Source organism: Equus asinus, chromosome 28 (genome assembly GCF_041296235.1).
Source record: "Equus asinus isolate D_3611 breed Donkey chromosome 28, EquAss-T2T_v2, whole genome shotgun sequence".
Lineage (NCBI taxonomy): Eukaryota > Metazoa > Chordata > Mammalia > Perissodactyla > Equidae > Equus > Equus asinus.
This window is the reverse complement of record NC_091817.1, coordinates 37,511,730-37,526,298: the sequence shown is the minus strand read 5'-3', so window position 1 is coordinate 37,526,298 and position 14,569 is coordinate 37,511,730. Positions and strand designations below refer to the sequence as shown.

The 14,569-nt window shown below is 37.4% G+C and overlaps 1 protein-coding gene across 4 annotated transcripts in view; it reads right to left on the bottom strand.

The window, feature by feature from the left end:
• HYDIN (HYDIN axonemal central pair apparatus protein) overlaps nt 1–14,569 on the bottom strand; it is a 338,461-nt gene that overhangs the window by 212,374 nt on the left and 111,518 nt on the right. For all 4 annotated transcript variants that reach the window (XM_070500558.1, XM_044761259.2, XM_070500554.1 and 1 more), the window contains exons 11-12: nt 10,893–11,011; nt 5,969–6,192 (exon numbers count right to left, since the gene is read on the bottom strand). In XM_070500558.1, coding sequence (XP_070356659.1) covers nt 5,969–6,192; nt 10,893–11,011 — 343 coding nt within the window. The remainder of the gene's footprint in view (nt 1–5,968; nt 6,193–10,892; nt 11,012–14,569) is intronic.

The window sequence follows — 14,569 nt, the reverse complement described above, 5'->3', positions numbered from 1 at the left end:
CTTGTCTGGTTCCTGTTCTTAGAGGGATAGCTTTCAGTTTTTCTCCATTGAGAATGATATAGGCTGTGGGTTTGTCATATATGACTTTTACTATGTTGAGGTATTTTCCTTCTATGCCCATTTTACTTAGAGTTTTTATCATAAATGGATACATTTTATCATAAATGTATCTTGTAAAATGCTTTCTCTGCATCTATTGAGATGATCATGTGATTTTTATTCTTCATTTTGTTAATGTAGTGTATCACATTGACTGATTTGTGGATGTTGAACCATCCCTGCATCCCTGGAATAAATCCCACTTGATGTATGATCTTTTTAATGTATTGTTGTATTCAATTTGCTAGTATTTTGTTCAGGATATTTGCATCGATGTTCATCAGTGATATTGGCCTGTAATTTTCTTTTTTTGTGTTGTCCTTGTCTGGTTTTGGTATCAGGATAATGTTGGCTTCGTAGAATGAGTGAGGAAGCCTCTCCTCCTCTTCAATTTTTTGGAAGAGTTTGAGAAGGATAGGTATTAAGTTTTCTTTGAATGTTTGGTAGAATTCACCAGGGAAGCCATCTGGTCCTGGACTTTTATTTTTTTGGGAGGTTTTTGATTACTGTTTCGATCTCCTTACTGGTGATTGGTTTATTAAAATTCTCTACTTCTTCTCGATTCAGTTTTCGAAGGTTGTATGATTCTAAGAATTTATCCATTTCTTCTAGATTATCCAATTTGTTGGAGTATAGTTTTTCATAGTATTCTTTTATGATCTTTTGTATTTCTGAGGTGTCTGTTGTAATTTCTCCTCTTTCATTTATGATTTTGTTTATTTGAGCCTTCTCTCTTTTTTTCTCGGTGAGTCTAACTAAAAGTTTGTCAATTTTGTTTATCTTTTCAAAGAATCAGCTCTTGTTCTCACTGACTTTTCCTATTGTTTTTTTAGTCTCTATTTCATTTATTTCTGCTCTGACTTTTTATTATTTCCTTCCTTGTGTTGATTTTGGCCTTTGTTTGTTCTTCTTATTCCAGTTCCTTTAGGTGTTTATTGGGATTAGATTGTTTATTGGGATTTTTCTTGTTTGTTGAGGTAGGCCTGAATTGTTATAAACTTTCCTCTAAGAACCGCTTTTGCTGTATTCCTTAGATTTTGGCATGTTGTATTTTCATTTTCATTTGTCTCTAGGTATTTTTTTACTTCTCCTTTGATTTCTTCATTGACCCAATTGTTGTTTGGTAGCATTTTGTTTAATCTCTGCAGTTTTATGGCTTTTCCGACTTTCTTCCTGTAGTTGATTTCTAGTTTCATACCTTTGTGCTCAGAAAAGATGCTTGGTATTATTTCGATCTTCTTAAATTTATTGAGACTTGTTTTGTGGCCTAATATATGATCAATCCTGGAGAATGTTCCATGTGCATTTAAAAAGAATGCATATTCTTTGGTTTTTGGATGAAATGTTCTCTGTATATCTACTAAGTGCATCTGGTCTAATGTGTCATTTAAGGCCAATGTTTCCTTATTGATATTCTGTCTGGATGATCTATCCATTGGTGTAAGTGGAGTGTTAAAGTCTCCTATTATTATTGTGTTACTGTCTATTTCTCCTTTTATGTCTGTTAATTGCTTTATATATTTAGGTGCTCCTATGCTGGGTGCATAGATAGTTACAAGTGTTATATCTTGTTGGATTGTTCCCTTTATCATTATGTAGTGTCCTTGTTTGTCTCTTGTTACAGTTTTTGTTTTAAAGTCTATTTTGTCTGATATAAGTATTGCTACTCCAGCTTTCTTTTCTTTGCCATTTGCATGGAGTATCTTTTTCCATCCTTTCACTTTCAGTTTGTGAGTCTGTTTAGTTCTGAAGTGTGTCTCTTGTATGCAGCATATATATGGGTCTTGTTTTTTCATCCAATCAGCATCCTATGCCTTTTGATTGGAGCATTTAGTCCATTGACATTTAAAGTAGCTATTGATAAATATATATTTATTGCCATTTTGTTACTTTTTTAGTACTTTGAATATTTCCCCCTTTTTTCTCTGTCACTCTCACTAAAGGTTTGTCAATTTATTGATCTTTTCAAAGAACCATCTTTTGGTTTCATTTATTTTCTCTATTGTTTTTCTTTTTATTTCATTAATTTCCACTTTAATCTTTATTATTTCCTTCCTGTGCTTGCTTTCAATTTAGTTGGCTCTTCTTTTTCAAGTTTCTTAAGGTAGAAATTTAGGTTATTGGTTTGAAAACTTTCTTCTCTTTAAATATAGGCACTTAGATCTATCAATTTCCCACTAGATCTCGTAAGTTGTGGTATATTGTTTTGTTTTCATATTATCTCAAAGTATTCCTAAATTTCTGTTGTGGCTTCTCCTTTACCCATTGGTAATTTAGGAGTGTGTTTAATTTTCATCATTTTTATGACTCCCCCAAATTTCTTTCTATTTTTGATTTTTAATTTCATTTCTTTTTGGTTTAAGAACATACTCTGTATAATCCAAATCATTAAGATTATCAAGACTTGTTTTATGGCTTAACACATCACTTATCCTGGAAAATTTTCCAAGTGAACTTGTTAGGTGAAGTGTTCCATAGTTGTCTGTCACGTCTAGTTGGTTTATAGTGTTGTTTAACTCTTCTATTTCCTTTATGATCTTCCGCCGTTATTCTATCCACTATTGAAAGTGGGGTATTGACATCTCCAACTATTATTGTTCAATTACCTATTTCTCCCTTTAGTTCTCTCAGTTTATGCTTCATGTGTTTTGGGGCTCTGCTGTTAGGTGTATGTATGTTTATAATTGTTATATCTTGATAGATTGACCTCTTTTATTATTGTAAAATATCCTTCTTCATCTCAAGTAATAATTTTTGTTTTAAAGTCTATTTGGTCTATCAGTATAACTACTCCAGCTTTCTTTTGGTTACTGTTTGCTTGATATATCTTTTCCCCATACTTTGAGTTTCAATCTATTCATACTTTCAGATCTAAAGTGTGTTTCTTTTTTTTTTTTCCTAAAGATTGGCACCTAGGCTAACAACTGTTGCCAATCTTCCTTTTTTTTAATTTTTTAAATTTTTTTTAAGGATTGGCACCTGGGCTAACAACTGTTGCCAATATTTTTTTTTTCTGCTTTATTTCCCAACCCCCCCCCCCCCCCCCCCCGGTACATAGTTGTATATCTTAGTTGCAGGTCTTTCTAGTTGTGGGATGTGGGACGCTGCCTCAACATGGCCTGACGAGCGGTGCCATGTCCGCGCCCAGGATCCGAACCCTGGGCTGCCACAGTGGAGCATGCAAACTTAACCACTCGACCACAGAGCCAGCCCCTAAAGTGTGTTTCTTGTAGACAGCATACAGTTGGATCATGTTTTGTGTGTTTTTTAAAATCCATTCTGCTAATTATGCCTTTTAATTGATAATATATTTACATTTAATGTAATTATTGATGAGGTAGGATTCATGTCTTCCATTCTACTCTTTGTTTTCTTTATGTCTTAATGTCTTTTTTGTTCCTCTATTCCTCCATTATTGCCTTCCTTTGTGTTAAGTGGATATTTTCTAGCGTAGAATTTTAACTCCCTTGAAGTTTCTTTTAATTTATTTTTTAGTTAGCTTAGGGAATAGTTTAGGAAATGGGCAATCACATCCTAATAAATAATCAATTATTATTTGGATAAATAATTCACAGAGTCAAAGCTTAGGACAGTAGGATTCCTGCAACACTAATGTCTAACAAACCCAAATTCACCAGTCACTACACCTAACATACAACCTTGTGGGGAGGCTATGCTTCATAAGAGTTTACTAGGTGAATACCCAAAATACATATTTATTCTTAAATAGAGTAGCAATGTGTGCTTGCTGATAATTAGATGCAGTATTAATTATTAGTCTGAACTTAAAATGTGGAATGGCCAAATGAAATTGGGATGGGCTTTCTTATTCAACTTGAAGGACAGTTAGCCTGTCTTGGCCAGCATTTTGCTTTTTCTTCATCTACATGAAAAGTAAAATTATGATCCTTTAACATCCTATACTTTCTTACTACAGATAGGGCCATTATTCTTTTCATCTTAAATTTTTATAAGAGCAGAGATGTAAGGTTTTATCTTTCCCACTTTTGTATGGAGGCCTGTCTACGATGCTGGATGTTGTGGAGGGTACTCACGATTCTGAACAATACTTTCTTATGCCAAGAAGTCAGAAAGCCTTGATTCATTGGGAACTCTCAAGAGCTGATCTTCTGGGGCTTATTGAGGGCAAGAGACAAAGGTTGCATTTGCAGGTTTGCTCTTCCTGCTTCTCCAGGTAACCACCTCCACTGCTTGTCATGAGAAGTGAACTGTTACAGAGTGGGGTTCATATAATGTGAAAAAGTTCTCCTGTCCTTCTTATATGCTCTATATCTCTGAGGGATGTCAATCATGGGCCAGGACAGCATGGTACATCTTCTTGAAGAGTCAATGTTATTCAAATATCTGGAAAGCAACTCCAAGTTTTTCTATGATCACAAACACAGATGTATTATGGAAGAGAATGTAAATGCCTTGTGAATGTTTCAGATAAGTCTTGAGACGTAAGAAAAGTTTATGATTGTAGCAGGCTGTCTAAGCCATGCCACAGAGCCCTTGAAGAATACGCATTCACTCTCCTTACTTGCTAGGGGTTATATTAGTTGGCTAGAGCTGCCATAACAGATTGCTACAGACGAGGTGGTTTAAACAACAGAAATGTATTTCCTCACAGTTCTGTAGGCTGGAAGTCCAAGATCAATAGGGTTGGTTTCTTCTGAGGGATTCCTTTCTCTGCTTGTAGATGGTCATCTTCTCTCTATGTCTTCAAATGATTTTTCCTATGTGTGTACCTGTCCTAATATCCTCTTCTTATAAAGATGCCAGTCACATTGGATCAGAGCCAACCGATATGACCTCATTTTACCTTGATTACTTCTTTAAAAGTCCTATCTCCAAGTTCAACAATATTATGAGGTACTGGGTGATAGGACTTCAAAAATGAATTTTGGAGGACAGAATTCACTCCGTAACAGGGATACTTAGGTGGAATAATTGAGAAGAAATGATAATCACTTTGAGCTGATCTTGATATTCTGAATTTTCCGTAGATATCACAAGATCAGTAAGTTTTCCTGGGATTCTTCAGGCCAGATGTGTTTGTTTCTTTTCTGTTACCTCCAGACCCCGAGGGAGACCTCAGCTGTAGATGGAGGGAGGTCCTGCTAGCAGTAACCATAATAAGAGAGACTGCCATGGTAATTAACAAGCTGTTGCAGTGGGAACCCAGATAGAATCTGCCACGTGTTCTGAAGGTAGGATCTTTCTAAGCACCAGGAACCAAAGTTATAGATCTGCCCAATGGGTTGGTCACAAAGAACTTCTTTTTAAAACCTGAGGACAAACTCTGCTATTAATGACTTTCAATTATTACAAGCAGCTGGAGAAGCCATCAAAAGGCTTCTAGCACAAAAGCTGCAAGTGCCTTGCCTTGGCTGACTGACACTAAAGTAGCCTCTTTTACAATACCTGGAGCCATTACAGGTAAAAGCATTTAAAGAATTTTCTTGAAATGAAAATGAAACATGAGAGTTTAGAAAAACTGTGATAATAGCCAAAGCTTAGTCAAGAAGGTGATTTTATCCAAGTGTTGCTATAACTTATTTTTCCTAAATATCCTAAAACAGAGAGAGTAACCATAAACTAGTTTAATGTTTAAGTCTTTATTTTATAAGGCTATAGCCTACGGAAAAACTAGAACCCAAAAAGCATCTGTATCCATGTTACAATGATAAGTTATACATATTCAATAGGAAAACACGAATAGAAATTTAGACACCCCATTATGTTGATATGTTCCTATCAACAAAGATATTTATGGACATTCAGGACATGATCTAGTTTTGAAGCTTAAGAAAGCAATAGGTAAAAACTTCAATTAATTTTCACATTAGTTATAGATGGATCTTACCTAATGGTCAGTTTCACAGGTTCAGGTGTCCCATTGACATTGATCAGAAATTCTTCTTCGAAGTGCCCCAGGATGGAAGAACTGAAGGAGATCTGGACAGCCTGGACTCTGCTTGGTTCGATGATGCCTTCCTTGGGACTGAAAACAAAGCAGGCCCCCAAAGCTGAAGTTGGAGGGATCACATTGAAGAGGGCATCAATGCTGCCTTTGTTGGATAGTATTGCCTGTATGAATAAAAAGGAAAGAATGAAAAGGTAGACAATGGACCTCTGATTTATTTTCATATATTCATGTGGATGTATTGTTTAACACCAGCACAGAGACACTTGCAGGAATTAGAACCAAAGGAAAACTCCAGCGGAGAAATGAACAGTCTTTCATCTTGAATGTTTGAAGATAGGAATCCAAAGCCAGGAAGTAACTTTGTGTTTTTAGTTTCCTCTTTAAAATGGAGTTAGTCATGTGTATTACACTCATGCTATAATGACTAATCATAATAGCATCAACTGAAGAAGAGCTTTAAAATACCTTTTTTAGATACTCTCTGTAAAGTAACCGAGGGAAGGTAGGCATCTCTTTTATATGCATGAGAAAGTTGAGATTAAGTGGAATACTGAAAAATAAAAAGCAGTCAGAATAGAGGAGCAACAAGTACCCAAGCCTATGTGTGTTTCTAACGGAGGTTGAAGAATGTAAATGAGCATCATTGTGGATTCCAGATTGGATGGATTCTCTTTGTTGCACTATTAGATTTCATCCTATTGGGATATTTTCATCTCAAACTCTATTGGATAGATAATTGCTTGGGATGATTATGCAAGTGATTGTTTTACTATAGAAAAGTTTTATTCCTGTATACTAGTGTTCTGGAACTATGTCATCGCCCCCATTTGATTGCACACCAGGTGTGTGTATATAAAAAGACTGTGCCTGGCATTCAGAGTCCTCCACAGTTGGCTCACTCTACCATTCTCGCTCCCACCTCCCACAGTTCCTGTCCGTGAACCTGCACTATAGCCACAGTTCTTTCCTGCGCTCCCAAGACACAACCTCTATTCCTTGACAATGCTTACACCTGAACGGGTGAACAGCATGTTCTGTGTATGTAGGAACTGCCCTTGATCTACACTCAAGGCACTGGAGGAAAAAGAGCATGGGAGACCATGAAGAAACATTCAGAAAGGTATGTGGGCTTCTAGGAATCTAGAAGCTAAGGGGGAAGAATTTCCAGAAGGGGTTGAATGTGGACAGAGGTTGAGGAGAATAAGCTCTGAGAAAATATCACAGATTTAAAATTTTTAATTAGAAGTCATTCCTACCCTTGAAGAAGAGCGTAACTCCAATGGACTCTGATTGCAGAATCCAGAGTACAAATGTTTAGGGAATAAGTAGGGGCAGAGGAAATGGTGGTTGACTATTCTAGATTCCTGTTTTGAGAAAATTAGTAGTAAAAGTGAGAAGAGGGGTGGCAAAGCTTTGGGAAGGTATGGTAGAGGAGACCTAGCAGGTTTATATTAAATGAGATCATGCATCCTCAGTGGCTGACCTAGATGTTTGTTGCTGTAATAAGAGAAGGGGGCTAGGTAACCAAGGGAAAGGGGTCGAAGTGGATTTGGGATCGACTAGCTCAGGTTGCCTCCTGAGAAGCAGCGAAGAAAGAATCAAGAGCATACGCAGGATAGTCAGGGGCCCTTGCAGAGGAAGACAACCACTTCTGCCAAGAGAAGATGGATGATGCACCAAAAAAGATACAAAACTAATTGCTGCTTGATATTTTATTCATCTTTTTACGTTTATTTCCCATCTCCCTTGCTCTGTTTTAAGTTCCCTGGTCGTAGGATTCATGCTTCACCATTCATTTCTTTAAAGAGACCATGTAGAAAAGTGATTATGACCCAGGACTCAGAAGCCAAATGCCTGGGTTGAAATCCTAGGTTTGCCATTGACTTAATAGCTGTGTGACCTTGGAAAACCTGCTTAGCTTCTCTGTGCCCCAGTTTCCCCATCTGTAAAATGTAAGTACTACTACTCAGACTGCCGTGAAGATGAAATTTATTAATTTATGTAACTCTCAGAATAGTGCCTGGCAAAGAGTGCTTATAAATGGCAGCGATTGCTATTGCTATCCCCAGTGCCAAGCAGAATGGGCTTAAAATTTACCTCTGCTTAAGAAGTAACCAACATGCACTAGCGGTAACTGGAAGGCAACTCAAAGGTGTTAGCAGTTAGTGGTTGAAGGACCCTCGTTCTTCTCTCGGAGGAGATGCATGGATCGCCTTTTAATATTTTTGGTTAACAGCAATGTTTGACCCAGATTTTCTATAAGGTGCCAGCTCCTCCAATTTGAGGATATGTGTGTCATTCTTCTGCCCCAACAAAGCAGCACCTAGTTATGTACCCAGAATCCAGCAGTCATCTGGAACACGATTCCGAGACATTTCGATTACCGGTAATGCCCTGACCCTTGCAGTCCCACTCCTTGGAGAGGAGGAAATTTATGATGCAACTTCACCTCTCATTTGTTTTCCTTCTAATTACACTGGGGAATAGTGTAGACTCTTGGGGTTATGGTTTAATCTTTATGTATCTGCTAAGCTCAGCAATGACTAAGGGCAAGAGTTATTCAAATTTGTCTCAAGTAGGTAAGGTAATAAATTGAGAGATGCAATGAGGCATCAGCATTAAACATGCAGAGAGTGCAAAATACTCCCGTGAGAAGCACCTTACCATGTCCTTCTCTGCCACTGCACAGCTTTCAAATTGTCCAGTGTGATGCGGCACCTCATTTAACACTTATTTAGCTGGCTGTGGTTTGCTTTACTACTCAAATCCGGGAGGGTGGGAAGTAGTGGCCTAGAGTGGACTTCTGCTAAATTTGTAAGGAATTGTTATTACACTCAGAGAAACTCTATCCATTTTGCATCAGAACTAAAGGTCCTTTTCTGATGTGGCATCTGTAAGTCTATAAGATGTCTATAAAATATAAAGGAACAGTCTATAAGATTTAAGGAAATTCACACTGGATGAATTATGGACAGAATATCAATTGAATAAGAACTAGTGTACCTTTTATTTTCTCCCTAAGTGACTCATTTTTCAAACTGCAATATAGTAGCTGTGCCACTTTCCATTTTATGACAGTCATGTGACTGATTTCTTCATTTAAATTGTGTTTCTATATATTTTCCATCTCATCATGACATTAACATTCACATCATCCCTTTTAGGCCTTAGTTGCCTAAGTAGTGAATCTGGGGACAAATGACACTGTAGGAAGCTATCAACAGCAACCGGGCACGTACCTCCCACACCAGGTTAGGCTGGGCTGAGTGGTGAGTCGGCTCTAGGCTGGATTTGCCCACAGTGAGAGCTCAAGGGGTTGAAAGGCCGGCAAATGGCCTTCTCTTCACAAACATTTACAAGCTGTGTGACCTTGCCAAGTTACTACCAAACATGGCGGAGTCAGGTTTGCTGTTCACTGAACCCATTTCCTCTTCTTCCTGTGCTTACAGCTAAACTACATTTCTCAGCCACCCTTGCAGTTACAGACAGCTAATGGGATGTGAACGAAAGAGATGCATGCCACCTACAGTACCATCTCCTATAAAAAATCTTTCTTATACGTCAGTCATATCTCAATAAAAAAATAAATAAAAAATCTGTCATGTGCACCCCTCCATGCTCCTTCTGCTCTGCCAGTGTGACACGTGTGAGCCTGCCATCTTGCAGGTCACATGTTAGGGATGTCAGAGCCATGAGACGGAAGGAGCCATGAGACAGAAGGAGCCCATTCTCTGCTGGAGGAGAGCCATCTGCTGATTAGCAACCTCTTTTAGGACTTTATTTAAGCAACAAAATAGACTTCTATTAAGTTTGAGATAGTATATACTTTCGTATTTGTTTGTTACAGTATTTAATGTTACCTTATCCAGTAAAACTTCTCTAAGCCTCAGCTTCCTCAGATATAAAATGGGCATAGTCCTTGTACCTACTCTGTAGGGTTTTCATGAGCACTAAACAAACTAATGCATGTCAAAGAACTAGTACCATGCTCAACACACACGCAGGGTCATGCTGTTGATGGTATTAACCACTATATGCTTCCTGATTCCCATCTGTAAAATAGGTACAGTAAAACCTACCGTTTTGTAAGGGTTAGAAACTACACACACACATACAGACATGCACACACAACGAAACATGGAACTTGACACCTATTTGTCACTCATTAAATAACGGCTTTTATTATTACTGGTATAGAAATACCAACCTTTACAATCTAGGGATCTTTCTAAAATAAAGTTTTAATGGTAACAGTTTGATATAGTATAAAAAAGTGCCCTAGATACAAATTTAGTGATGAGGTGACACGGAAGCAACTTTGATCCTGAAGAACCCATGAAGACATCTTGAAAAAGGATCATTTTCCATTTCATTGGAAAGACAAAGCAGGGAGGTCTCTTCCAGAAACCATGATGATTGGTTGTTAAATCACGGATTGGAGACCAGTGCATTCAGAGAAAATTCTGATGTGTGAAAACAGCTATTCTCACTAGGACATTCTGGAAAGGTTCTCTATCCTCTGATCTGTAGGATTTCTGTTGTCAGAGAACAAGCATTAAACAGATGGGGAGCTGTATTTATCCACAAAATGATGAGGAGAAAAACAATTAAGTTATGGCTTTGATGCTTTTGAGCTTTCAATAAAGTTAGACGGGCCGAAGAGGATGGAAAAAGTTGCTCCCCTCAACAAGGCTGGGAGAAAGGAGGAAGCGTCAGATCATTTTGGGGTGTGAGAAAGTATGAGTAATGGCAAATGGATGTGATTACACAGATTTCCTATCAATGAAAACACAAACAAAATAAAACAAACAAAAAAAGGCCAAGTACTGTTTGAGTCCCAAAGAACAATTCTAGTGCTTACCTCATAACAATGCACAGATCCGACGAAAACTTTCCCAATATCCAGCAATTCAAAGTTGAACTGAATCTTCGGCCCCATTCCTTCCCCTTTGATTCGGAGGGGCAGACGAATCTCTCGGCCTATGAAAACAATTCAGACTGTGTTACCCTAAATAATGCTTCATTACCCCCAGTTACCCACAACTTGTTACCAGTGTAAGCAATCAAGATTACAGCACCAACTCCCTGCCCTGAACTGAGGGAACTACAATTTAACTGACGCTGAAGATGTAGCTTATCTTTAAGAAACATGCATACCGTGAGTTTCTTACCTTTAGAGAACAGCTTATATTGCAATTTAAGCTGACATTTTAGCAGAAAAAACAATTAAAATTTTTAACCCAATATTAGCTGTATCCTTAAGTTTCTTCTAGAGGAAGAGTGACCACTGACTGATTGATGCTTCTCATCAAGTGAGAGTCACCATGGGCTCCAAGGGATGGTGTTTGCACAGATCTTCCCTGGGATTTAGGACGAGCCAGGGTATTAAGGGATCGAGTCGAGGAGTCTTACCTGACCCTTACTTTGCAGTTTCTTTCATGCAGAGGTAATGGAATCTACTAAACGGTCTCCCTTATTACGCATCCACAATGGACCCCAGGGCAATACAGAGCACAAACCTTTAAAGTACTGCCTGGTTTTGTTTCCTTTTTAAAAATGGATACTTCTTCATTTGATAATACATGATCATTATAAAAATGTTAAGTTCCCTCATAATTCCACCAACCAAAGACAACCATTGTTAGCATTTTGGTACCGATCTTTCCATACTTAATCATACTTAAATACTGTTAATGTAAATGAGAGCATATCCTACACATTATTTTTCGTAACCTGCTTTTTTCACTTGACAATACTTCTGGAACGTTTTCACACATTATCACCTAAAGATTGAGGTAAGTATTTTTAACAAGTCCCTCTTGTTGGATATTTAAATGGTTTCCAACTTTTCACTACAACAAATTATAATGCAATTAATATCCTTGACCACATTTATGAGCAATTTTCCTGTATTTCCTTTAAGCACTTTGAGGATATCATGCTACCATTTCTTGCCTTCTGCCATTGCTGTTGAGAACACAGCTTATTGTCTTTTCCTCGTTTGAGGTACTATGTCTTTGCCTCTGACTGTTTTAAGATTTTCTTTTCGTCTTTGGTTTTGAGCAGTTTTACTATAATATTCCCAAGGGTGGTTTGCACTGATCTTTCTTGGGTTTTGTAGCACTTCTTGAATCCGTAGATAAATGCCTTTCATCAGTTGCTGGAAAATTTTTTAGTCATTATCTCTTTAAATATTGCTTATGCTCCATTTTCTCACTTCTTTCCTTCTAAACATATATATATAATATTATATACATATCACCTATATACACATATGAATATGTATCAATGTGGACTTTTTGCCACACTCCACTTGACTCTTATGTTCCTTCTGTAATTCTCCTCTAGCTGCTTTAGTGTGAATACTTTCTTTTGATTCATCTAATTTCCAGTTTACAAAATCTCTCTCTGGCTGTACCTAATAGACTATTAAGTTCATCTACTGAGTTCTTAATTTGTCATTATAACTTTTAAGTTCTAGACTTTCCATTAGATTTTTTCATAGTTTCCAGGCCTCTGATTAATCTTGTCTTTAGTAAGAATATTAAAAAATCCGTGTCTGATAATTCTATTCTCTGGCTCCCTCTGGATTTGTTTCTATTGTTTACCTCAGTGTTCAATCAGATTGTGTTATCTCCTCATATACTCAGTTATTTTTGATTGAGTGCTGATCAGTGTGTATAAAAAAATTGTAGAGATAATTTGAAGCCCTAAGAAGATGTTTTCCTCCAGCTTCTGGCTGGTGACTAGCGGGCATTAACAATCCTAGATAACCTAATCTAACCATTTGCAGTGAGGCTTCTGGGAGAGAATTAAGCCCTGCAGGAAATCATTTGAGTGACTATTTTCTCAACCCTCCCAAGAAAGCTATGTAGCAAGTACTATCATAAATATAAGCTAATTCCTCATATACAGTAGATGCCTTAGAACATTAGGAATTAATTGTCTCTTGAAACCCCAGTGGAGAAGAACTGTCTTAATCAAATCAATAATTGAGAAATAATCCAAAGCTGAGCTTCAGTCCTTGTGAGGGCTGGTCCATTTCCAGGCCCCACTTCACTTAAGCCTAGGGGATTCCTAGGGCCTCTTCCCCTCGGGCATCCCATGAATGCCTATGTTTTCTTCTCCAACTCTATGTAACTTTCTAGTCTCTCTGCAGTATCTACCAAAAAGTCAGTGTCACTAAGGATAAAGAGGCTGCCAAAGTGATTGTCTTGGTTTCTTTCTTCTCCTGGCTCTTGGCCCATAATTCTTCACTGTCCTGGTAGCTCTCTTTTGCCTCCAAAAGAGGTTTGAAAAAATATTTTGCCTTGCTCTTCTAGTTGTTCTTAGAGAGAGACAGTTGATCCAGACTACCCAGCCCACCATTATAGGAAACAGAATTGCTGGCACAAAGGGATGAACATCTGACGTTTTGACAGCTATGGGCACTATTACTCCAGAACGGAAGTACCAATTTACACATAGACATCAACAGTATTTAATGGTTCCTGTCTCTCCACATCCTCCCTGACAGTGGGGATATCACCACTTTTAAAAATCTTTGAGAGTTTGATAGGTTTTCCTTAAATATGCACTACTTAAATTACAAGTTATTAAGGGAAAATGATATACTTGCTCTGTGTGTAACATTTTGAACATTCAAAATACTTTTGATGCTCCGTTAGATGTAATTTTCAGTATTATAACAAATATATTTTGGACAACCAAGTGATATTTCTAATTTATTGTCATCATTATAATGCTTTGTGACATTTTATGTTCCATTACCTTCTGTTGCTATTTAACTTCTGTATCTTTAATGCTTTCTCTCCATGACTGTCCTTTTAAAGACAAGAACACTTGTCTCTGTTTCCCCTCTGGTGCTTGGCAACACAGTGGTCATTAGGAAAGTATTATTTTGAGTATAAGAAATAAGAACAATCCTAGCAATATTTGGGACAGGCAATTTACTCAAAGGGTTCCTCCAATCCATCTGACCCCTAGAAGAGAGGTTCCTCCAAAGGTCAGTTGTTAGTGTTGACAATACTCTAGAACATAAGTAAAACTTTTAGAGAACCCAACCTCGTCACCCTAATCCATTATGTTAGAGTTCTAATCTATTGGCAATGATTTGTACTCCTTGGTCAAGAGAAAAGCATTTTGACAGAGATCCAACTTTCAGAATGGCAAACAATGAGAAGTGCAAATATATTGTGGAATAAACTGCAAGACTATTTATAATTGTCAGGCTTAAAGCTTTCTCCATCTGTTACCTTGACTGCCTTCCTTAATAATAATAATAAAAAAAGATGTGTTGTAATAAAGCAGTGAGCCAATGTTTCTTTGGGAATTATTAATTACTTCAAAGGAGTTTGTCTTATTTGTAACTAGCCATTGCCCTTACCCAGGATAGAATGGGAGTACAAATAATACCCAGCCTTGCATTAGGCTAAATTTTAGGGTTACATTACAAATGCTATTTTTCCACAAGAATTTTGAAGCAGAGATTTTTTTTTTTTTGTCTTGGCAAAAGGCAGTAAGAGGCACAAGCCTGAA